Here is a 23,654-nt window from a genome sequence, read left to right as displayed (position 1 = left end):
GCAGAAACAGAAACAGCTTAAACTGGCTGCAGAAAACCAGGACTCTGAAACAATTAATGACTAGACGGACCGCCTTACCATGTCTGTTGAAATAAAAATGCTTCCTTTTGTCGTCACCGGACCAACAGGATGTTGTTTCCTTCTCTGATAGTTTGTGTATCGGTGTGTGAGGGTGTAGTGCATGTGAGAGGTCTCATGACTGAGTGAGGCTACTGCACAGTTTGACATGATTGTGCAACATCCATGTTGTGAAAACATAAGTTATTGTGACTAAGATATTAAATCTGTTTTCAACCAGCACAACAAAAGAGTGATCCTATGTAGCATAAAAACACAATATTTAGTCAAATTAATATATTTGGAATTATCTTTTTTGCAAGACACTCAAATAACAACATTGAAACAAGAGGCCTCACACTTTGATTCTTCTCTAGGCAGTGACAAAGTACAGGCAACATTGTACAGTTCATTAAGAAAATATCAAATATTTGGTCTCAGAAGTAAAAAAAAACAGTAAAACAGAACTGACCAAAGAAACGGTCATGAAGTGGGAGTCGCATAAAAACAAACAAAAAGACTCAAGTTCATCTGACCAATAAAACTGGGAGAGAACATTGAAACAAACTGCAGCACATTTCAGCATTAAGCCAGTCACGCTTATCTACTTGGAAATAAAGATATGCAAATCAACTGATTTAATTTGATGTATGTCACCCCATTGGTCGTTTTTAGTGTGGCTCTACATACAGTAGCTGACAGTGTGATAAGAGATGGTGTGTGTGTAGAGTTTAGAACCTTTGACGTAACGTATAAAAGGTCTCCTAGAAATTCTAAAGGCCCCAAAATGTGTGTGTGTGTATCAATTTCCTTTTTTTATGTCACCAGCTGCCAGAGTTGTGTGCTCTGGACTTGGAAGTGGCACAGTGGCCATTGGTTCCGTTCACTCCCTTTGGAGAGAACAGGGGAGTGTGAGCAGAGGCTTTGAGGCCTTCTCTGGGCACGTCGGCGTCCTCCTCCGAGCTGCTCTCGATGTCGCTGCGGACATCGTTACAAACCTGTCAGTGAAGAGAAACGCATTAGTCTTTTTTTTCCCCCCCAAATGTCTGTAAAACGAGGTAGAAAAACAACCCCAAAACGTCTTATTAGGTTTAAATGATAGATCCCTACACACATTTATGCACATGCTCAATGTTTCATAAATCCCAGTTGGAAATAATGTTTTAAGTTGAGTATCCTTAGTTATGGAAAATAATTCCACTTCCTCAAGCCATAAATAATGCATTTTGGCCTTTGCCCATTATGACCACAGGGCGGGGCTGTGGGACCATTTAAAGTACCTTTTCAAAGAATGAGGAACACTTGGAAGGAAGGAATTTCCCTGACGTTTCTAAATGACAACTGTAGAATTACTTTGATTTGACACATCTCCCTAAACTCTATGCACAACTCTTATCCTATGACAGTACCTATATGGAATAAGAAATTGCTCCAAAACACTACTTCAATTCTTCTATCGGAAAAGACAACGGGGAGCTCCACAGATGGAATGGATGTGAGACTTAAAGCACAGCAGGGAAAAGAAAGAGTTGTCAGGCAAGCAGTGAGTGAATGAATGGGGGAAGGGAGAGGCTGAGGGGCTCACGGGATAAAGAGAGAAAGATAGACCAGATCTCATTCCAGCGCGAGAGGAGACAAACTGCGTCTGCAGAGAGATTGAAACACAGGCAGGAACACTTTACAAATGGAGAATCGAGTCCGCACAAGAGCAAGCATATCTTTTTAATTTTCTTCAGTAGCGTTCTGTCATTAACAGCATCTTGTGCTGGGGGAATTTGGTTAAAAATTTGATTTGATTCAGAGATCAATATTTGAGCCAGGCATGAAAAAAGATGACACGAGTTAATCTCAAAATGATTCTTAATTCCAAATCATCATGAGCCGATAGGCTGAACATGTTGATAAAGCTGCCCTAGCTGCCCCAAAATAGTTAATTACAGAGTCTGTAGGTTAGGTCACTGTAGGTAAACTAGCTACGGATGTCTCATGTTTGGTGGAACTTTGAAACACCTTTCAATCAAGCGTCTTATTAAAAATGATGTTTAGTGGGTGTTTTTTTTTTTAAACCAAGCATGCTATATATCAGGGACATCTCCCTACTGCCAAGCTGGTCAACGTTTTGACTCCGGGTCCTTCTGCTGCGATACATACCTTTCCGCCAGATTCTTGCCCTACAGTTCAGTGAGAGTTCAGTCTGTGACATTTCGAGGATAACTTTTCCTTCAATGCCTGCTGTCAAAGCAGCTACTGTGCGTTGACGCTCACCTTGCCCCTCAGCATTGCTTTAATGGCTATGCGAGCAATGAGGTAGGACCAGATGATGTGGAGCACTTGGAGGACCAGCAGTAAAGAGTTGAAGAGCCACCAGGAGGGGTACGGCCCGATGATCGCCCAGCTCTCAAACAAAGTGGTGTTTAGAATCCTGCAAGGCAAGCACAATGTACTTCATGGTTAAAATCAGGTTCACACAGTTGTGTTACTGGGTTTAATAATTAATCCCAGTGGGAGCAGTTAATTGGCAAACTGCACTTGTTTTATATCACCATCCACTATTCTTATTATGGCCCAGCAACAGCCGTGACAGTGACGGACCAGTGCAACCAATGGACAACGGGGGGAAGTGTCACAGATCCCCTAAACTGTTGTGCAGAGGTAAGGTCACGCTTCCTCCTCAAAACCAAGTGAGTGACGGGAGGCTGCCGTTGAACCACCCCACCCCACCCCAGCAGAGGTGTGCATTTCAATCCTGTGAAACTGCACCAGCAACACAAGCATTATCCACCGCCACACCAGGACACTGAATAGGGCTGCTCGGGTTACCTTCAGCAACGATACGCTCCCTGTCGGCCGCCGGCGGCATCTACGGCTCTGTCGAGGAACGAGCGCTATCTTTAACAACCCACCGGACCCCAGCAGAAGCAGAGCTGCTCTCAGTGTACCGGGGAAAAGACTGTACATGGAATCCATCATGCATACTGGAGATATGAATCTGTCGGCCAAGTAGCTTGGCTGGACATTACATCTATATGTGCTGGTTTAAATGAAAAAGTGATTGGTTCTCTCCGTTCTAAAATGCTCGTGTTGATTAGAGGCTCTGCACTGAAGATAAATAAGTCATAAATAGGAGCAATGCTATGAAATTACCAAAACATTTTTTTTTCCTCATTTTAAAAAGCGGAACAGTTCTCGTGCGTTCTCGCTGTTAAGGAAATTGAAAATCCAGTGGGGGAACAAAAAAAAAAAAAGTCCCTAGTGATTGGACTCGCCGCCGAATGTGCGAAACGTTCATCTCAAATACACGGCTGTCGTGGCGCTCCTACCAAATTGGATACACGACGAGGCGCGTGAGGAAGAACACCACGCTGAACACAATGAACAGGAAGTCACACAGGCGCTGGTGCTTGGCGTAGTTGGCCAGCTTGGCTGCCTGTAAAAACAAACAAATAACACGATGGACGAAAGCGGCGTGCACAACTTAACACATCAACAGCGTCATAAAACAAATATCTCATACTCCCGACGTGTGCCGGCCAAGTATAAATGAGTAGAAGGAATAGATCATGATCTGAACTCATCTCTCTTGTCTGAAGCGTCTAAGGAAACAACTTAATTCTTTCATTATGTTAATGCAACAATCATTCATCGGCGGATGTTGGCAACAGCATTTCCTTTAGGAATGCTGTTGTCGAATGCAGTAAATAGTACCGATATACTTGTCGTCAAGAATGATAATCAATTGGTCATACCTTATCATAATATCACCGGGTGAATTGTTTATTTTCATGCAGCCATGTTGAACTGTTGTCTCTGTGTGATGCAGACCACATGTAACTGAGCTCAACATGAGGTTTTACTGGACTTAAAATTAACTTTTTTATTTGATTTTTGTTTTTACTTTAGAATCTCTTTCCAATACAAAAACACAAGGAAATGTCTGCAAATATAAAAGTATAATGCTGCCATTGTAGCCCAACACACAAAAGCAGGCCGTAACACTAATCTCTATATATATATTATTATTTTTTTTGTTTATCCTGGGTATTATTAAAATCAAGGACAGCTTAATTTAGTTTAAATTCACATGAATCCCACGCTGGAGGCTCAAGCTGTGCTCGACAAGGTCGTTTATAAAGTTCCTTTCAATGGACACGAGCCTTAAGAAAAGGTAAGAAGGTAAAGCCAATCTAGTGTTAGCGAATATTATGTAAAATTGAATGGTAAATGGACTGCATTTATATAGTGCTTTTCTAGTCTTATGACCACTCGAACGCTTTACAGTGAGTGCCTCACATTCACCCATTCACACACACATTCATACATCGATGGCGGCGGCAGCCGTGCAAGGCGCACACCAGCTCATCAAGAGCACTTAAGGGTTCAGTGTCTTGCTCAAGGATACTTTGACGTGCTGCCAGGAGGAGCCGGCGATCAAACCAGGAACCCTCTGATTACTGGACGACCCACCCAAACTCCTCCACCAATGTCGTTTCATACATAACCAAAAGTTATGTATGAAACTGAAACTTTCGCACACACTTGAATTCCACCATAATATTGAACTTCTGGTTCAGTGTTTGGACCTTTGTAGTTGTTCAATACATTCGCTGCCTCACTATTTCGGACCAACCTCTAGCAGGAAGTCGGATGTGTCATGGACGCACATGACCAGGGTCCCCACCCGCAGCATGTTGTTGGCGTAGGAGAAGCTGATCAGGCCTATTGTGGCCAGGTGATGGATGAACATGATGAGGAAGTCCTGTGGATACATCACAGTTTAACTATTGTACTTTAAACAGTCTTGCTCCCCCCATCGGTGGAAATACACGGCGCGGTTAATAAAAATTCGCGCACATCCACGTATTGACATGGGGTCTCCCCCGCTTTGTAGCAGGGACGGACTCCGCTCTTCTGGGAAGGCTTTCTTTCCACTCTGTGTTGGAACATAGCTGCAGGCACTTTCTTCCACTCCGCAACAACAGCATTAGTGAGGTCTGGCGCTGACGTCGGGAAATGTTGGTCTGACTCGCAGCCCGCGTTCCAATTCATCCCAGAGGGCTCCGGCCGGGGTTCGGCTGGGAGCTTCGTGTAGGGACACGCGTCCCAACCACATTTTCTCCAGGGAGCCTTCTCTGTCGTGCTGGAAACAGGGGAGGGCTTCCCAAAACCGTTGCTACCAAGTTGGAAGCCCAGGGTCTCGAAAGATATTGTATCCTGGAGCTGTAGCGTTAACGTTTCCCTTCACTTCAACAGCCGCAGACCACTATTTAATCCCAACCACACCGGCCTTTCTATCATCCCCCGAACCCAGATGTATCCGTCGGCTGCTCGAGGACGAAGCCTGTTTCATAACTCGACTAGATTCCCTGCTTATGGTTGCGCAGTGCGAACGCTCGGCCACGGCGACGGACTTCTCAAACCCATTTCTGAGCACTTTCGTCAGAAATGGGTTTTTGCTTAAAACAGCCGAACGCACTCATTCACAGTGCGCTCATCCACATATTCATTTTCCGCCATGTCCTATCATCAAACTGGAATCAGATGAACTCACTGAAATTTTTTGAAAAAGGAAGTGAGGTATTTACTTTTGAAGCGCGCATTATGCTCTTGGTCTGAAAACAGTTGGCTTGCGACAAATACAACGATGGAATTCAGCGTCCAACATTAAATGTATTTCCTTTAGATAAGGTATTTCTTCAGCTGTTACCTTATCAGCGCACACGCTGCAAGAGGAAGTAGACTGCAATGCATTTTTTTGTGGCAGACAGTTTATCAGATTATGAAAGATTACCAGTTAGGCAGAGACGTAACAGCACACTGCACCGACAGAGACATGTGTATCTGACAGTCATGTTGAAAGAAACAGCCACTGAGCTGAGAGAGAAAATCATTAAGTCTAATAAAAAGTACAATATGTGTGAGAGCCAAACCTTCTATTATGATGAGCAGACTCATCTTTTTACTCATTCATACTGTTCTCGAGGATTTAGGGCGTGTCTGCTTTATCTTTACCACGGCGTAAAACCGGCCGACAGATCCACTTCCAGGTCAGCATCGTAAAATTATTCCTTCCTAATTCTGGAGAGGAACAATTGAACCGTGGCGGGATGAACGCTGGTATGAGCGCAGAGGGAACTTGCCAGACTATCTGAGCAATCTGCTGGTGAAGGCGGCACACGGGCCGAGATCTCATGATTGTAAATTATTTATAGGTTGAAGTTCCTACTACAAGGAGGGAGCTTGAAAAGCCTGTATTGTTTTTATCCAGCCCCCTTTTCACATCTCGGTAGTATTTCCAAAGTGCTTGCTGGAATGTTGACCGTGTGCAAATGGGCGATAACTCGGGTTAAACAAAAGGACAAATATTGAAAATGTACTGGCCGAATTCCCAAATAACTTCAAATAGCAGTTTGCTTAATAGTTTTGTATTAGTGGTACTTTTCCTGCAGAGTTAATGTTCGCCTGATGAATCTCAAAGATAACATCATGACGTCCTGCTGTTTTTAAATATCAAGTTGATTCCCGCCCCACAAGGCGCGTTTCATTCCCCATAACATAAAAAAATGCGACAGCAAAAACAACTTCATCATGACATTTGAGAAGATATGTCAAAATCTAGCACCGAGGCGGTGTGCAACTCTGGCACTGGCCTTCTGGAATTCAATGGAATTTCCATAATTCCATTAAGAGTTTGGACTTTTCCCCGAAGCATCACATGGTCGTTAGTGCACCAGCGCTGAAACTACAAGGCATCCGCAGATCGACCTCGGATAGATCATGTGACCTTCCCAAGTCAACAGCCCCAAGCAAAGTCTCCTTCTACAAAAATCTAAAATATAGCATTACATGTTAACGTTATGACACCCCCCTCCCCTACTATTGTTCCTCTCACCTTCCTTTTGATGTCAGTGAACTGGGAGAACATAAGTGCCCAATAGAAAGCCAGCTCAGCCACATAATAGTTGTACAGCCCTGGAGTCAGGATCTAAACAGAATAAGTAGAGGGGGGGAAAAAAAAAAGAAGAAAGATTTATTAAGCACTTAGTGTTTATGCCTTTATGTTTAAAGCCTGTCAAGAATAATAAGACAATGAGGAAAATGAAATGGGATGATGGCTCAGGCTAATATATATATATAAAAAATGCAATGTGATTCTTCAAAATTCAATGCTTATATTTTCAGGATCCTAGGACACACAGGAGATGGAAGATATGGATGTTAACAGCTGTTCCCTTGACAAAGAAGATACGCGTTGCATTCACATGGACAGAACAGAAGCCGTGTCTGTGGCTGTAACATGGTATGATTGACCTTGGGAGATACACCGGGGCGCAGCATGACTGGGAGGAACTTCTTTTTTATTCTATTTCTTTTTTTCCAAGTACCAACATAACAACAACGTAGTTTGACCTCTAATGGCGTAAGCTTGAGGGTGTGTCTCACCTGGTAGGGATAATTGTACCAGCAATGCCGTGTATCCCACATCCAAGGGGTCTGTAACAAAACATCAAGATGAGTGTGTGCATGTGCACACACACACCAGACACACGCATACACAAAAAAAGGCAACAATTACAAAAACAAGCAATATAAACATCAGTTGGGTGCAAACTAAATCAAACTTAAAAAAAAGAACTACTAATTTCCCTCTTGATTCACGACTCTACACCTATGGAAAGTCTTACCTGACACAGAAACTGGATCCCATAGATAAATATACACAGATAAAATGTAAATCTCCACCTACGAATGAGGCAAAAAATAAATAAATAGATCAGAAACTACTACCCTCAGTGATATGATTTCACCAAACACATGAAACTATCACATTATGCGCATTCCGACTGCGCTTGAAGGCCTGATCACACCCAGAGAGAGGTCAAAGTGCAACAACCTACATGCTCTCGCAGAACTTGGTGTGCGTGCTGGGCTTGTCCTGGTTCCGCCGGTGCCGGAACCAGCGCTGGACCTTCCGCACCTCCCAGTCCAGCTGCTTGGAAAGCCCGTTCAGGTGGCGGAGGTCGGGGTTCTGTCGAGTAAAAGCGCGCGCGATACATCATGGGCCCTTTAACAGCTTTATTTTGGCCAGCGTGAAAATGACAGAACACAAAATGACAAAAGATGGTGCAATTTTGCTCATAACCAATTATCATAAAATTTGCAAGTGTTGGAATTATTGACGATCACTCTCAACTATTCAATTACACGTCGAGAAAATGTAGCTGCAACTCAAACACAAAGTGTTCATTCAAACAAAGCATGTTCTTCAAATTCTGTTGAATGTGTTATAGATCTGGCAGACGTACCTTCTTGGATAATTGTTCCAAAATATAGTTCGGTGCCAATGTTATGTGACCATAAAAAATATTTGCAAACGCACGATTGAAACGAGCCAAATTTGTTAAATGGAAAACGCAAGTGAAGCTCAACACCACGACTGGCTGCCAATGATCGTATGTACTCTGTGGCGTTTTCTCTTTTGGTTTTCACACACAGAAATTACCACATTAAAATGCTCTTCAGTTATCTTCTTTTATGTTTAATATTCATTTCAAATATATAAAGGAATAAATTACATTTTTTGAATCCTGATGTGTGTGTGACGAACAATCTCTTGAACTCGAACTTGAACATCGAATCAAAGCTGAGATGACGTTGAGTCCTTAAACATTTAAGAGCGTCCAGCCAAAACTCCACTATCACCCCTGGGCTGCAGGACAGTTAATGGTGATCCGTTCCTTTGTCCTTACAATGCAGGTAATGTTTGGCCTTGCAGCAACATGAACGAGGTGAAAGTGTATGAGAGTTCCAGTTAAATACACTGTGCTGGAGGTCTCCAGTAAACAAGCACACACGGCTCAAAGTAAAAAAAAAAAAATTATAATAATAATAATAAAAATAAATAAATAAAAACCTCTTTGTGAGGCGTAGCCTGCAGCTCTAGCTCGGGTCGGGGGCTGTGCATTTCCACGCCCTAATGGGCCCGCAGCCAAACTCACCTGCTCAGCTTATTGCTTATTGCTGTCGGGCTACACCCTCCTACCCAATGGGGGATTCACGCTCATCGCTCTCTTATTTCCAAGCTCCCCACGTATGTCTCTGTTTGCTCGACCCTTACGTGGGAGCGTTGAGAAGCAGAGCCCAGATGCCAAACTCTAACGATGCATTATTCAATAAAATTCAGTTTAAAGGTAATTCTTCACCTCTAAAAAATAAAGATATTTTCCAAAAGATGGCTTGAACTGGCTATAACCCGTTTCATTATTAGATCATGTTATTTTGGTAAATTACTTGAAGCTAATTAAATGGCTCATGGGATGGGACACAAAAAAACATGGTTCTCTTCTCAATCCTCGGCCAAAATTCAGATTCCATTGAATCGTACCTTTACGTTTGCATAATAACCACATACCCAAAACCTGAGTTGCGACTCATTAAGGGCATTGCAAGCTTTAAAATCCTACCTGCCTTCAGGGTGAGCCAACACTTCACAAGTGGAGAGAGATAAAAGGTATGCAGGTATGTCTGACTGGATCCATAGACAACAACACTAATGGAGGATGAGCGGTAAAAATGTTACCTTTGTAATGGATGTAAACACTTTCTCCAGAACGGCATTGGGCTGCGCTCTCCGTCCGACCTCCTCCTGGATGTTGAGACTCTGAGCACAGGCACTGGCAATAAATCTGTTACAAAAGGGTCAAGATGTCAGAGAGGAACACAGTCTTTTGGCGTAATTAAAAAAAGATAAAAAAATAAATAAATAAAAAAATAAAAAGATATGGCAGCAAAAACAAATGGCCCGAGTGCACATCACCATGAGGTGCTGGGGTGGGATAGGTGTAGTACCGAGGCGTTAACTTCGACGATGGTTCTGAACAATGCTTTTGCCTATACCAATTCTTTACATCGAGAATTGCAGCTCATATACTGCTTTGAAAGAAAGAAGAAGACCTCTTTGCCTATCTTTAAAAAAATGTAACTTCAAGGGGCGGTATGTCAGAGTGTTGAGACTCTTTATTGCGACTGTAAAATACAATAAATGCCTGAATTCAGCCTCCCTGCAAATGTATGGGACTATACCCATGTTTACTGTACCATGTCAGAACTTAGATTTACTTTGGTGGGAGTGAGGGACAGGTCAGGATAAACACAGAACACTATCCTTCTTGATCTTGAACTTATTATTATTATTTTGTTTTATCAGTTATCATTTTACCTATGCATATGGAACAGATGAATTTCAGTGCTGAGTAAAAGCTGAATTTATTGCAATTTAAGGTTGTTTGTGTTGTAGCGCAACACTCGAGAATCTTACACAGAAACGCACATGACATTTACTCTTACTGCACGAATCTCAAGTTTTGTTTTGGGCTGACAGACTCTCAAAAGATTAACTTCTAATTTAGCAGTGAACACCACAGAATATGTTATTCAATAGTATTGAACGGTCAAATATCATTAAAGTATTAATTTTCAGAAGCCAGCCCAAGTTGGCGAGATACAAAAAAAAAAAAAAAAAGTCCACATATAGTTTTACTAAATAAACAATGTTTAGATCTCCAAAGATATCTATGTTTAAAAATGTTGGGGTTCATCAGCAGAGGTCTGCAGAGCGTTTTGTGTATAACTTCATCCCATCCAGACAGAAAATGCTACTGCGCTGTACATAATGGTCAAAGAAAATCCCAACTAGTCAAAAGCGAAGGAGAGAAAGCAGGAGAGGCAAAGGGAACCAAAACTAAAACAAGAGCATATTTTAAATAATATAGGAACATCTGTTTTGGCAGTTCAAGGCAAACTCTAAAGAGAAAGAACCAATCATAAAGTTTATTTTTCTTCTAATGGCAATGTGAGCATTGAAACATGTGCTAGGAAAAAGAGAGAGGCAGAAGACATCTAATATGTTAGTTTGCATCCTTTAATACCGCAAATATGAATTATGAGTTATTATTTATTCAGCCAGCGTCGTTGGTCCAGTGTGAACATTGGCTCATGGGCCTGTTTCGTTAAAAAAAATAATAATAAGAATTTTTGAAGGTGTGTGTCATTACAGATCATAGTAAAACAAAAGATTAATTTTTGAAGGTTGTGTGTCATTACAGATCATAGTAAAACCTACTTTGCCTCATTGTGGAAAATGACAATTAAAATATGACCACAATCTAATGCACTGAGCATGTGCTTAACACACAATGGAAGTGCATATACCAGTGGATTATTCTCAAATACACTTGTTTCTCTGCTATTCCAATACTTTTGCTCTCCTGGAATGGCCGTGCATTTCTCAAAAAAAAAATTTTTTTTTTTTAAATCCACTGATATTGCTGCAGAGAGGTCATTGTCTGTCGTGGCACATGACTAATATTGATTCAACAGCCAGAGATTGCATTGTGAATTGTGCTTAAGAATGATTTGTCACCCTAATATCTGCACTGTCCTGTTGTAGGCTTTAATTAGGAATGCAAAAAATCTGTGTAAGCTTCCAAGGAAAACTATGCGAAAAAACAAATATGAAAAACAACCTGTCTCCATTTGATTGGAAATGCAAAATAACAGTCCAATGAGTATGTGACATGGTAAGTATGCAATGGGCTAAGCCTAAAGCGCAACCAATACTACTACTTTAACTAATACTACTAATATTATATTCATGAATTCTTTCTTAAATTCAGATAAATATGATGGTTTCTTTTGGTCTGGTATTTTTTTCTAAATGCTGTATAAAGATATTTTTATTTAATATTATTCCAATTTGCATTTATTTATTCTTCCATTATTATTATTTTTTTTTATTTCATTATATTCTTTCTATTTGACTATATGCCCAGCATAGCCTCTGGAGCTGGCCAAAAAGCATTATTTGACGAATAAATCTTTTGAATTTGAATTGGACTCATGGAATGATTAAGCTTGTTTGCTTATATTTTTACTATTGGATGAGCTCTTTTAAATGTAAAGCACTTTGAGTTACATGTGTTTGAAAGGTGCTATACAAATAAAGGTTATTATTATTATTATCATAATGACTATTGTTATTATTGACTGGATCAGCATTGTTCAGAGCATAATTGGCTGGATTAGCAGCACAAAAATTGTTTGCTTGATGGATGGAAAAAACTGTCTCATTTATTAGTTATGGGAATATTTTGCATTCCAAAGTTTTATGAAGGAATTTGGAGACCAACAGTCTACATACCAGCAAATACTTCACTTACAACCCATATAGGCTAATGGTTGTATTGTTAATAACTAGACCTGTAAGAGTAACTGTTCAGATAAAACATTTCAGAACTCATGAGGTTTTGCTCCTACCTTGTATTCCCTTAAGTAGACAAGTCAAAAGGCATTGAAGAGCCAATTTTCAGCAAAATAAAAAATAAATAAATAGAATTTGCAGAGGGAGTGTCAAGCATCCAGATAGCTTGCTTTCACTCGGCAACCCAAATTTATGTCACAGTAACACTGTTATTTTGCTGTTTAGGTGATCCAGGTCTCCCTGCAGATAAGGCCTTTTGATCACCGGTGACAGCACAGTCCTAATTGTGTCACATTTTCACAGGTTTAATTGTTTTGTGTCCGATACTATTTCCACACAGTGAGCGACTGAGGGCAGGGCAACGATCCCCAGCAGGGAATTTGGGCGTTACAGCAACCACGTAAGGGAACACGAGACACACATACAGTTAAGTACAGAAAGTACTTACAAAATAGAGAAGCCCAAGAAACCATTAAAGTAGGTACCATCATGCGAATGTTGCAGATAATATGTATTAACATAAACAAATATGCACAGGACTAGGAATCACTTAAAGAGAATTCATCCAGTAGTAAAGACCATGCTACTCTGATCATCAACTCCAATAAATTACAAAAGGCAGCGGACAAGACAAGAGGGAAGTCAAAACATCCGTGTTCCGCCTCAAAATCCGACCACTCCGACGCTCCGACCACTCCACTCGACGCTTGTTTCCAAGCGACCGGCTTGCACGTCGCCCTTTAGTGCACGGTGACAGCCGTGGCCTGGCTGCTGGGCTGTCAAGGGAAAAGCATCTCGCGAAACTCATGACAGCGGAAAAATATCTGCCAGAATGATTCAGCACACTGGCCATAAGCCGGGCCTTGATTTGATTTGTGAACTCAAACTGCACCGGCAAACAGAGCTGATGGCCAGGTAACATAACAGAGGATAAACAACGATGGATTCTGGATCAATGCATAGGACGGGAGTTTACAGTTTTATCCTTCTTTCCATCCATCGCATGCCCTCCTTCTATGGACAGTCTGTCAGACACAGCATTTACAATTCATTGGGTAACAATAGATTACAAGGCCAGACTAGCTAATCATAATCCATACATGCATCATTGTTTGTCGTCTTAGCAATGTTCAACCCATGACGAGGCTTAGAGAGGCTGGGGCCTGCGCATTAAAATAGATTGACTCGTCCATCAACAAAGTGTGGGCAAAGTAAAACAATGATTATGATCAAGCGACAAGGAACTAGTCTAAAAGAGACAACAACTGCCTGCAGGTACAAGAGAAAGAGGTCACTATATAGGAAGAAATTGGATATGTTCTCATTGTGAGTATCAGAACTTGGCTGGGTGGGAGAATTTCTACAGATTCACAATCAGCATAAGCTCAATTCTTAATATTCCGTTATTGATCCCGGTTCCGAAAAAACTGATCACATATTTTAGTGACGATTCAGTTAATTTAGATATTCTATTAAATTTGGATTATGTGGCGCATACCAATCGCAGCTCAGCTTTGACACTCCGCAAAGGCATTTGTGTATCATGGGTAAGGAACAGTCGTGAACTATGTTCAGCGACATTTTCTGCATTTGCAATATGAGAAGAAACAGGGAGGGGTGAAGGGGGCGGGTGGGGGGAGGAATCCAAGCTGTTGTCTGACATTATGCTGATGAACAAATGACTGAGCCAGTTGTCCACCCAGAGCATCGCACAGCAACATTAAAAGGGGCTCTGCTAACGTGCACTCCGGCCACGCGCCCGAACAGACCATGGCCAGTGGGCTCACACGAGAGAGGGAAGCCAAGAGCGCCCTGGCACCGGAGACAGGCCGCTCAGCTTCCGGGGGGCCCCACTGTGTCCCGTCTGGCGGCAACCCCAACACCCGAGCTCCGCCACTTGACAACCTCTGTCCCATCGCTCCTCGAACCACACCGTCGACCGTGTCCTGACTCCCGTTAGCTTGGAATAGGTCGAGCACATTAAACCCATCTAGGAACCATTCCCGGGTTTGACAGGAGGTCAACTCCCGCTTCTTGGGTGGTGCTGGCCCTTTCTAGAAAAACAGTAGCCTGTTACTATGCCGCCATACTGCTAGACACTGGGCACTGCGGTAATCACGTTTGACATAAATCATGGTCTGGCTTCTCTCCAGACGGGACAGTCGCTTCACTCCCTTTTCGCTTCCTCACACAGTGGTAAACGAAACAATGTACACACCACATAAACCCTCTTTAAAGGCTCGACATCACATGCGTGAACAATCACAATAGAGGTTGTTTCGAAAAACCTAATCTATGAGCTTCGGCTCTTTCTCGGCATGCAACAGTCAAATGACAACAAGTCTCCACTTGGTTGTGCAGCAAGTCCTGCAGCTGCCTTTGAGTGCCAAGCAAGGGGTGTGTGTGTGAATTGTGAATTGCGTGTGTGTGCGTGCATGCGTGCGTGCGTGCGTGCGTGTGTGTGTGTGTGGAATGCCATGCCATCAAGTCTGGTTTATCCACTGAATTGGTTCAAGGCTGGTTAATCTAATTCAGCGTGGCTGCTTTCCACTTCTCGTGGGATTCTTTGCATTGCCGCCGGGAAAGGCGGACCCAGCCACCAACAATAGAAACGGCACATAGGAGGGAACGCATGAAACGCAAACACATTGACCGGCTGTTTGTTATAAAGGACCGGCTAAATAGAGGGATTCATTAACAAAACAATCTCACTTTTGGATTGGATTACCACTTTAATAAATGTAAACAAACAGTCTCCTCTCTTTGAGTTAGGGGTAGGGGACTCATCAATTTAGACCAAGGCAATACAAGGATCTGGGTCATTCCTCTCTGAATGATATTAAATAACCATTTCTCTTATGTTATTATCTTGAACCAGTCTGGAGTGTTAATTAGGTTAGCTTTTTACACAGGTCAAGTGAAAAGTAAGTTAGTGATGACCCCTGACAGCAGCGCCATCATTATGGCCTCAAACCTTCTCCACCGAAACTAAAAAAAAAAAGAAACAAACAAAAAAAACAACACTCTGGTTTAGCTGAAGACAAACGGCATCAATTTATACGAACCTCTCGAAGAATAATCGCACGGTGAAGATCCCGAGCGCCAGGGGCAGGGCGGCCAACAAGTGCCCAGGTTTGGGATACTCCGCCCCGGGAGCCGGGTCCGCCAGGTCCGCCCAGGTCACGTTGTGCGGCAGCCAGAACCTCTCGTTCCAGAACCAGGCGGAGAGGGCAGCCATGGCTCCCGGATCTCGAGCCGTCGGGTGGGAGAGCGGGTTCTTCAGACGCCCCCTGTACGACGCGGGGACGGATGCCTCCCCGAGCTCAGGGCCGGTGCGGAGGACTCTGCTCCCGCGGGTGGAATTAAGGAAGTAATGCCGCCGCCGCCTCCTCCTCCTCCACACACACCCACCCCGGTGGGTGGATGGTTTCCGTTTGGTTTTTTGGGGTTTTTTTTTTTTTTTTTTTCTTCCCCCTCCTCACCGCACTCCGTTCAAGCCGCACGGTCCCTTCTCGCCTTCCCTTGTAAACGTCGAGTCCTGACTGACGCCGCCGGAGTGGAGCGGAGCGGTGGTTTAAACGGCCCGTGTGTGGGGGGGAAGCAGGAAGAGGGGTCCGCTCGCAGCTGATGCGGCGACGAGCGGGGTGATGGCGACGCCCGGTGGGCCCACGGCGGTATCGCAGCCACAAACAACGCGACGCTGCCATTGAAGTTGCCCGTCGAACTGCACAAACACGAGAAAAGCGGGAGGTAGGCCATAGTAGTGGCGGAACAATTTAAAGAACAACGGCGTAGATAGGGGTGGCCAGCTAGCTCTGCGGTGACTGTGTTGCCGTAGTTGACGCACGCCTTACTGTTTTGGGTTATTTTAATTGCTTTAAAAGTGCAGTGTGTGTAAGTCAGCGGCATCTAGCAGTGAGGTTGCAGAACGCAGCCGACTGAAAACCCTTCCCCGCGGCGCGGCAACATGGCGGCCTCCGTGGAAAAGACGGCGCGGGCGCGAAACTCGCGCAAGGCCGTCTCTGGAGCCAGGTGTGCCGGTTTGTCCGTTTTGGGCTACTGTAGAAACATGGCGGTGCAACATGGCTGCCTCCGTGGAGCGTACCCGCTCCCTACGTAGCTATAGACGGCTCATTCTAACGCTGACACCACGATTCTTATTTTCATGGGATTGTACACTAAATAGAACATGCTTATGAATATTATATTACATTTCTTCCAAGTCCGTTCCGTAAATTCCATACTCTACACCTTTAAGTTTACTACAGTATACTGATTTATGTTGCCCATTAAGTGGTGCAGTATACTGCGGTAAATTATGTATATTTCAGTAGGAATAGTTCCACGGCAATATAATAGACTTGCAGAATTAAGTTTACTATTAAATACAATTATTTATTTTATAGCACTAACTATTACTGTATGTACATATTTACATGTGTAACATCTAAGTTTCCATTTAATGTCCTAAGAGTTAATATTAGTTCCATTAGGAAGCCTGCGGTGAACCCCGCGATAGTGGGGCTGGGTGTACACCATCTTGCCGTGCTGGTGTCGAAGTCGATTAAAGGAGATTCAAGAATAATATACAAAGAATTAGTAGCGTGCTTATTACCCACAGGCCAGAACCAAGAAAAGAGGGTTACACCATCATGGGATGGGATAATAGGGATAAAGTACTCAAGCACATGCCTTCTTAAGATATGTTCAGGGAGCGATACATAATTTGTATTTCACTTGTCTTCGTAACATAAAAAACACAAATGTAAGGGAACTAAAATATTTCGTTTGAAGGCTCAATTAAGTCAATCTGCATCATGTACATGGAACCCCATAATAACACTTCCATTTAACGGGGATGGGGCAGCTGCAGTGATGGTAATTATAGATGCACCTTTGCCCGATGGACCACGCTATTATTAGAGCACTCATAGGGCAGTTGACTCAGTTACTATGCAAGGGATTTAGCCAGAGAAACCAAGAATAAACTGGGGCCAATTGGGTAACTTCAATTCCAACTCAAACTGAGCGAGTGTGGTGACAAAATAGAAGCAATTTCTGTAGGCCTATTAATAGAGCTCTATTTTGTTATAATCTCTTCATAGAAGCTGGCTCTCGGTATAGGAGGCAGATTATTATATTAAAAGAAAAGAACACAAGAGGCTGTTCCTTCACAGCAGCCGTTTTAAAATCTCATCGCTAATCGTTTGTTCTACTGGGGTGGGGACCATTACAATTTAAGTTGCCATTGCATTTAGGGATAATTTGCCGAAAGTACTTCCATCCTTTCCAACCTGACAGTACATGTCGGGACATAATATTCTTTGAACCAACAGGGGGAAAATATGTTTTCTGCAGCTGAAGGTTTGGACTGCGAAACGCACACCAAAGACCAATTACGATCTCTGATCCGGGATACGCGCCGGCTCGTCTCTGGCAGACCACGGCCTTGAAGAAAGGTCAAAGCGGGCACGTCAGAAAATGGTAAAGGTGAAGAGTTTAGAATGGCAGACGAGTTGGCATGGGTCAGGTTACAGCGGGGCGGCGGAAGCGCGTTGGTGGACGATGCCCTTTCGAAAAAAAAAATAAAAAAAAATCACGTGATCATGACGAGTCAAGCTATCCAGCAAAGTCATCTCAAAACGTAATGCAGAGACACAGACCAAAAACATAGTAACTGTTATTTATTTCACTAATAAATGTTATCATTCATTATGTTAAGTTACGCCTGAAGCAGGCTCATACAGATTCAACCCTGGGAGTGGTGACAGGTGGAGTCAGAACGAGTCATTTGTTAAAGTGCTTGTTTCAACATCCTGCGAGGTCAACGCGGTTGTGGTTGAATAAAGCAGACGCGTGTGACAGAAGGCAACGTTAAGGCACTTGAGTGGCAGCCATGGATAATATCCCATGGTCTCACTAATTCACCTATGTGATGCAATCAAAAGTATTCTAACGTTTTGTCTGCATATACAGTATGGCAGGAGAGAAGAGAGAAAAAAAAAAAAAAAAAAAAAAAAAGGACCTATGAGCGCCTTTTAGAAACATCTGGCTCAAACCTTATGCCAGAGGCTTTTTGGTGACCGCTCAGGGGAGGACGGCCTTCCCTCCTCTACGTTCATTGCCATTCAGACCAGAGATTAATTTGATGAAGCACAATTGTCGTCTAACCCCTTCCTCATGCAACCACCTGGGCTAGCCCGAGTGGAAAAAGGTCCTTTTCAAGTGTCCATCTGTCGACTCGCCCCATTTACATATGCTCCGGGTGGTTCTGCAAACAGTTGATGAACTCTGTCACCGGGTGTCCGTTGAAGCAAATCTGGTAAACAGCATTGAACAGCGGGAACCTGAAAACGTGATGGGAAAGGGAGAGAAAATATAATTTTCAAACGCTCATTTTAAATCATTTTTTCCGGGGTTTTTAGTGGATGGTGTCTTCGGGGCTTGGCAGATGCATAATTAAAGGACCACGCCCTTGCTTTAGTAGACTGGGCACCTCGACGGGCCATATTGACTGGCAGCATCATGAAGAAACATGGCATGACTGAATTCTTAGAGAATTAAAGTTAGTTCATTGACGGATATTAATCATTCCTTAAAGTGCACAAAAATAACTAACTGTACTTGGTTTTACTCTGATTATATATATATATATATATGACTGCAATTTTTCCTTAGATTTATGGTTAATGGAAAATCAGTTGTATTTACAGAATACCCTACAATACCCACTTTCCTCCGAACCCATAAACCACTTACTTGTCGACCATATTTTTGTTTTTCAGGATGTGGTTGACCTCAGCTGCCGTGGCTGGACCCTGAAGCTTCTGACCATTTAGCATTTCCTTCTCCAATTGCTCTATGGTCTAAAAGAGGATATATTAAATATTTAACACGTCAGTGATGACGATTATATCATGTAAAATCATATGAGCGCAAAGACTTTCAGAGGTAAAAACAGATGAGAAGAGCGAAATAATTACAGGCAGAGAGGGGAACAACCTCAATCCGGATGCATGGATTCAATCCCTCTCTCCCGCTTACCTTCCCCGTCTTGGCAAACGCTTCTGCTATCTTGCGGTTGCGTCCCCCATAACAAGTCGTGATGAGGTCGGCGACGCCGCAGCTCTCCAGGAAGGTGGCAGGGTGAACCTGGCAGTTTGTGCAGAACACTTTGGCAAAAGCAATCATCTCCATCAGGCCGAGTCGAATCACCGCCGCCTTGGTGTTGTCTCCGAATCCCAGACCGTCACAGAAACCCGCTCCGACCGCGACGATGTTCTGCGATGAAGACCAGGGAGTTGTGAGAGAGGGCTCGCCGCGCTCAGTACGTCACGTCTTTACGCGACTTATGAGTGCATTGTCCGTGCGAATGAGTGTATATCGGGTTCGTCGCCGGGAAATGCATCCAGTAAGAAAAAGTCATATCAGAAGAGCCAAAGATTTTGATGCGTTTTCAAATGCAAACAGGCAGGTCAAAGGGGAGCGGCCTCCAAATAGAGAACAGTAGAAGTTCAAGTTCAAGAAATTATTTGTCACATACATACACATACGGTCATACATATATGCAGTGAAATGTCATGACACCCGGTGATTACGCACAATAAGCTCTATAAGCTCCAAAAATACAAAAAATTCTCAAATGTGCGTAATCGTCACGCGGTGCTCGCGCAGGCGGCCGCAAGGGGCGGCGCCACAATCGCGATTCTGGATTCTATAAATATTTAATATAATTCATTGTCTGTGTTGTATTAAATATAAATCTGAATCCTCTTAAATGAAACTTTGAACAGAGGGTTGCTGTGAGGTGGAGGGTTCAAGTGAGGGTGGGGGCGAGGCGCATCCTCAAGAGATGGGTCTTGAGGTGATCTTGTGAATCTATCTATCTATCTATCTATCTATGGAGTTCTACATGTAGAATTGTGTTCATATTTAAAACAAGACCCACGATTACTTATTCAGAATCTGTGAGTTAAAACAGACCTTCTCGCCATTTATCCCTTTCTTTCGTCCTAGTGTGGTAATTCACTCCAACAGGCGGTCGCCAAAAGTCTGTTCGGGTTTACTCAAAGATACAGATGTGGTAATGGAATTTTTGGAAACGCTTTGTTGATATATGCAGAAATTACAAACTGAAATGCAAACAGGGGCAACCTGTCATCCAGGTAAGCCTACCACAAGATGTGGTAGGCTTACCCAATGTGATTCGAAGTCCAACAAAACACCACGAGGATCAGCTCCATGCCGGTGGATAAACTCTTACCTTGAGGGCTCCGCAGATCTCCACAACGTCAGACTCCTCCACCACCGTCACGCGGAAGTTAGGGGTCTGCATCAGCTCCTTCAAAATGGGTCCGTTTACTTTGTCCTTGCACCCTGTGGGGGAGATTGCTTCTTCGTCTTAGCATTTCTGCCTGGTCCCGTGAGTACAAAAACTATGAACAGATAAATAATATTCTATGCATTCTAAGCTCCAATAAAGGATATACGTATATAAGGTATTTGGTCTCCCATGACTTAGAAAGTAACCCCTCATGCGATTCCCCTTTATGGCAAGAATCCTTTTGTGAAATTATAAGTCACTTTAGACAATGAAGTCAAATGCAAGGTCTCATTCCTGCTGCGTACCAATAGTCGTCTCGCACAGCTTCTCGTCAGCCACCTCGTTGGCTATGTTGGCTCCCATGAGAACCGTCATGGCGATGCCCAGCTTTCCTCGGATGACATCCGAGATCAGCTTCAGTCCGTCCGGGCCCTCGTCTACACCCTGCGTGACCGGCGGTCAATTTGTAAATTCCCCATTGTGGACACTTTTTTTTTTTTTTTTTTTTTTCCTTTTCCTTCCCCAATTCTGTGGTCTAGAACAGATATCTTAATATTTCACAACCAAGGTTAATATAAAACATCACAAACGCCCGGGATATTCAAGTGACTCCACTGTAGCCGGGGAAACGGCGGCGCCAACATGATCTAACATGTTCTATTGAGTTAAGCTGGAGTGAAATTATTTTATTAAGAGTGAAATTCAGCTTGAGCTCGCACCTTGATGAGAGACATTCCGACGGCGTCCTTTTTGATGTGCTCCTTGATGGTGTCGCACACTCTGACAATGAACTGATGCGGGACCACAAATAGCAGGATGTCGGCTCCTTTCACGGCCTCCGCCAGGTCCGGGACGGCCACCTGGGAGGGTCGGATTTCACTGACACTTCACACAACGCACCGAGCTCTCAAGAACTGTACTTGTCCATATGAAAACAACATTATTTCTACTGTCGCTTCCGCCACGGGATCCCAAGCGTGTTGACGGCAAGGCCTTCAGAAGACAACCCCCTTCTTACAAGGGTCTGTATATACTTGAAATGTCCCCACTCTCAAAAATGTGCGGTCGTGAAATGATTAAATGTTTGCAAAAGTCTGACAACGGTCAGCAGAGTGGTGTTGCCTGAAATCATGACATGGAGATTGCCGACTACAACAGGGGTCCCCAGAGCTTTTCATCAGAAGCCCCCCCCCCCCCCCCCCCCAAGGCAGACTAAGCTCCCCCAAAATAGAGAAAAGCTGCGCACCCTTCATCCGCCTGCCACACACTGTCATGTGGTTTTACATTTAAAACGCTCGTCCCCCAATCTGCCAAATCCCCCAATGCCAGGCGGGGTTGAGGGTTGGGTAAGCTAGGAATGTATAGTATATTTGCGGGTAGTGTATGACAAAAATAAAATTAATACATTTTATCTTTTGGCGCAGACCCGTTTCAATTCCTGCGAGGACCTCTCGGTGGGCCACGGACCAGAGTTTGGGACCCTCCGGCCAAGCCTCTAATTCACCGCGGTGCTCACCACGTTGGGCGGCAGCTTGTGACCGGGCAGGTACTTGACGTTTTCGTGGTCCGTGTTGATGATCTCGGTCAGCTTTCGGCCGCCGACCATCTCCTCGAACACCCACATGTTGACCGTGGCGTCAAACGTGTCCCACCTGGCGGCGTTGACGCCCACGATCTTGGCGATGGCGGAGCCCCTGCACACGGCGGGACCGGAGGGTTACTGACCAGACATGACCTTTATACACACACACACACACAACACACACACACAGCTGTGTTTACACTGACAACACGCTTTGAACGACCCCATGTCTCCTGAAAGACGCGGTAACGTTCAGGACGCGGATCGCAACACGGACCGCTCTTTATCGCCCACCGCAGCCATTCCGGGAGAACAAACTGTTTTTTTAAGGAGGTCTGCGGCGTAAAACCTCTCACCAGTTGCCGGAGCCGACGACGCAGACCTTCCTGGGAGCTGCCATGGCGAGGGGAGAGCGTCCGGACGAAGAGCGCCTCGGAGACTGAGGCGTGAAGTATTTATACCGAGCGCGGGCGACACGCCCACCGGCTGCTGCTTTGGATAGGCAAAGGGCTCAAGGAGGAAAAGAAACGGTCACACTGGTCTTTCAACAAATATCGTTCTAAAAATATATGTTAAAAAAAAGATATATATAAATAAAATGTACATATATTTTTTTAACGGTCAATCTGCCATGACACAAACACACAAGATAACTTTCAGATATCCTTTATTATAACATAAGATTAGAACATACAGAAAAATAGGTTTGGTCCACGAAAACGTCTAAAGTTCCAAATAATCCTATAGACACCCAGCGTCATCATCATCATCATCATCATCATCATCATCTCAACTCTAGTGGTATCCAAAATCCAGACATTTAGTGTATTCTTGGGAGTTTGGGCACAGGCGTACCGTAGCCCTGCGGTTTCGGACGAGGGACCCGATCTTCAGCTCAAGTCGTGAACAAAACAAAGCTACACATCTCTTGAGCGCCAAAACGGTTTTCAGCAAATGTGAAGAAAAAAAACAAAAACAAAGAAACCCTGAAATTCTTGAAATAGGCCAGTCAGCATCTGAGACCGATGTGCCAAGCGTGTTGGTGTGTTATATGGCTTCTCTGCAGCGTGAATAAAATAACTGTTAAAGGCAGACTCTTCAACCGTACGTTGGCTGAATTGGGAGTGTGAGCACTAACGGCTCTTTGCCCTCCAAAATAACGCTTCATCAAATAACACTCCTAAGATACTGTAAGAGAACTAAACCAATGTGCTCACGGCGAGCACTGATCAATATAGATATTGGGTCAACTATCTGAGGCCGTCGGCAAAGGATTAAGAGAATGTTTCGCCAGAAAAACTGATAACAATTTTACGTCACATTAATCTCTCGTCCCCTGCTCTGTATTTACAAAACTATAGACACTAGAGGTACTCGTACTATCTACTTTCTTGATATTCTGTTCTAACTAACAATTAATATAATCAATATAAAAA

The 23,654-nt window shown here is 43.7% G+C and overlaps 2 protein-coding genes across 4 annotated transcripts; both read right to left on the bottom strand.

The window, feature by feature from the left end:
• Window positions 1–349: 349 nt before the first annotated feature.
• On the bottom strand, window positions 350–15,826 carry cers5 (ceramide synthase 5). Of its 3 annotated transcripts, XM_080001663.1 has the most exons (12): window positions 15,379–15,826; window positions 9,635–9,740; window positions 7,953–8,083; window positions 7,740–7,797; window positions 7,498–7,548; window positions 6,947–7,039; window positions 4,685–4,813; window positions 3,378–3,484; window positions 2,323–2,479; window positions 2,209–2,228; window positions 1,643–1,702; window positions 926–1,055 (listed from the first exon to the last, which is right to left on the bottom strand). In XM_080001663.1, exons 1-11 carry the CDS (start codon window positions 15,549–15,551, stop codon window positions 1,672–1,674), a joined length of 1,056 nt encoding a protein of 351 aa, XP_079857789.1. In that variant the 5' UTR covers window positions 15,552–15,826; the 3' UTR covers window positions 926–1,055; window positions 1,643–1,671. The 3 variants fall into 3 exon arrangements, with proteins under 3 accessions (XP_079857787.1, XP_079857788.1, XP_079857789.1); XM_080001661.1 differs by lacking the exon at window positions 2,209–2,228 and having other exon boundaries at window positions 350–1,055; XM_080001662.1 differs by lacking the exons at window positions 1,643–1,702; window positions 2,209–2,228 and having other exon boundaries at window positions 350–1,055.
• Window positions 15,827–17,980: 2,154 nt separating this feature from the next.
• LOC307229869 (glycerol-3-phosphate dehydrogenase [NAD(+)], cytoplasmic-like) lies at window positions 17,981–22,650 on the bottom strand. The gene is made up of 8 exons (XM_079999977.1): window positions 22,575–22,650; window positions 22,153–22,330; window positions 21,356–21,496; window positions 20,942–21,080; window positions 20,577–20,689; window positions 19,358–19,594; window positions 19,073–19,179; window positions 17,981–18,660 (listed from the first exon to the last, which is right to left on the bottom strand). Exons 1-8 carry the CDS (start codon window positions 22,616–22,618, stop codon window positions 18,564–18,566), a joined length of 1,056 nt encoding a protein of 351 aa, XP_079856103.1. The 5' UTR covers window positions 22,619–22,650; the 3' UTR covers window positions 17,981–18,563.
• Between the last annotated feature and the right edge of the window lie 1,004 nt (window positions 22,651–23,654).

Source organism: Zeus faber (assembly GCF_960531495.2).
Source record: "Zeus faber genome assembly, chromosome: 5".
Classification (NCBI taxonomy): domain Eukaryota; kingdom Metazoa; phylum Chordata; class Actinopteri; order Zeiformes; family Zeidae; genus Zeus; species Zeus faber.
The sequence above is the reverse complement of the archived record's forward strand: the minus strand, read 5'-3'. Positions and strand labels throughout refer to the sequence as shown.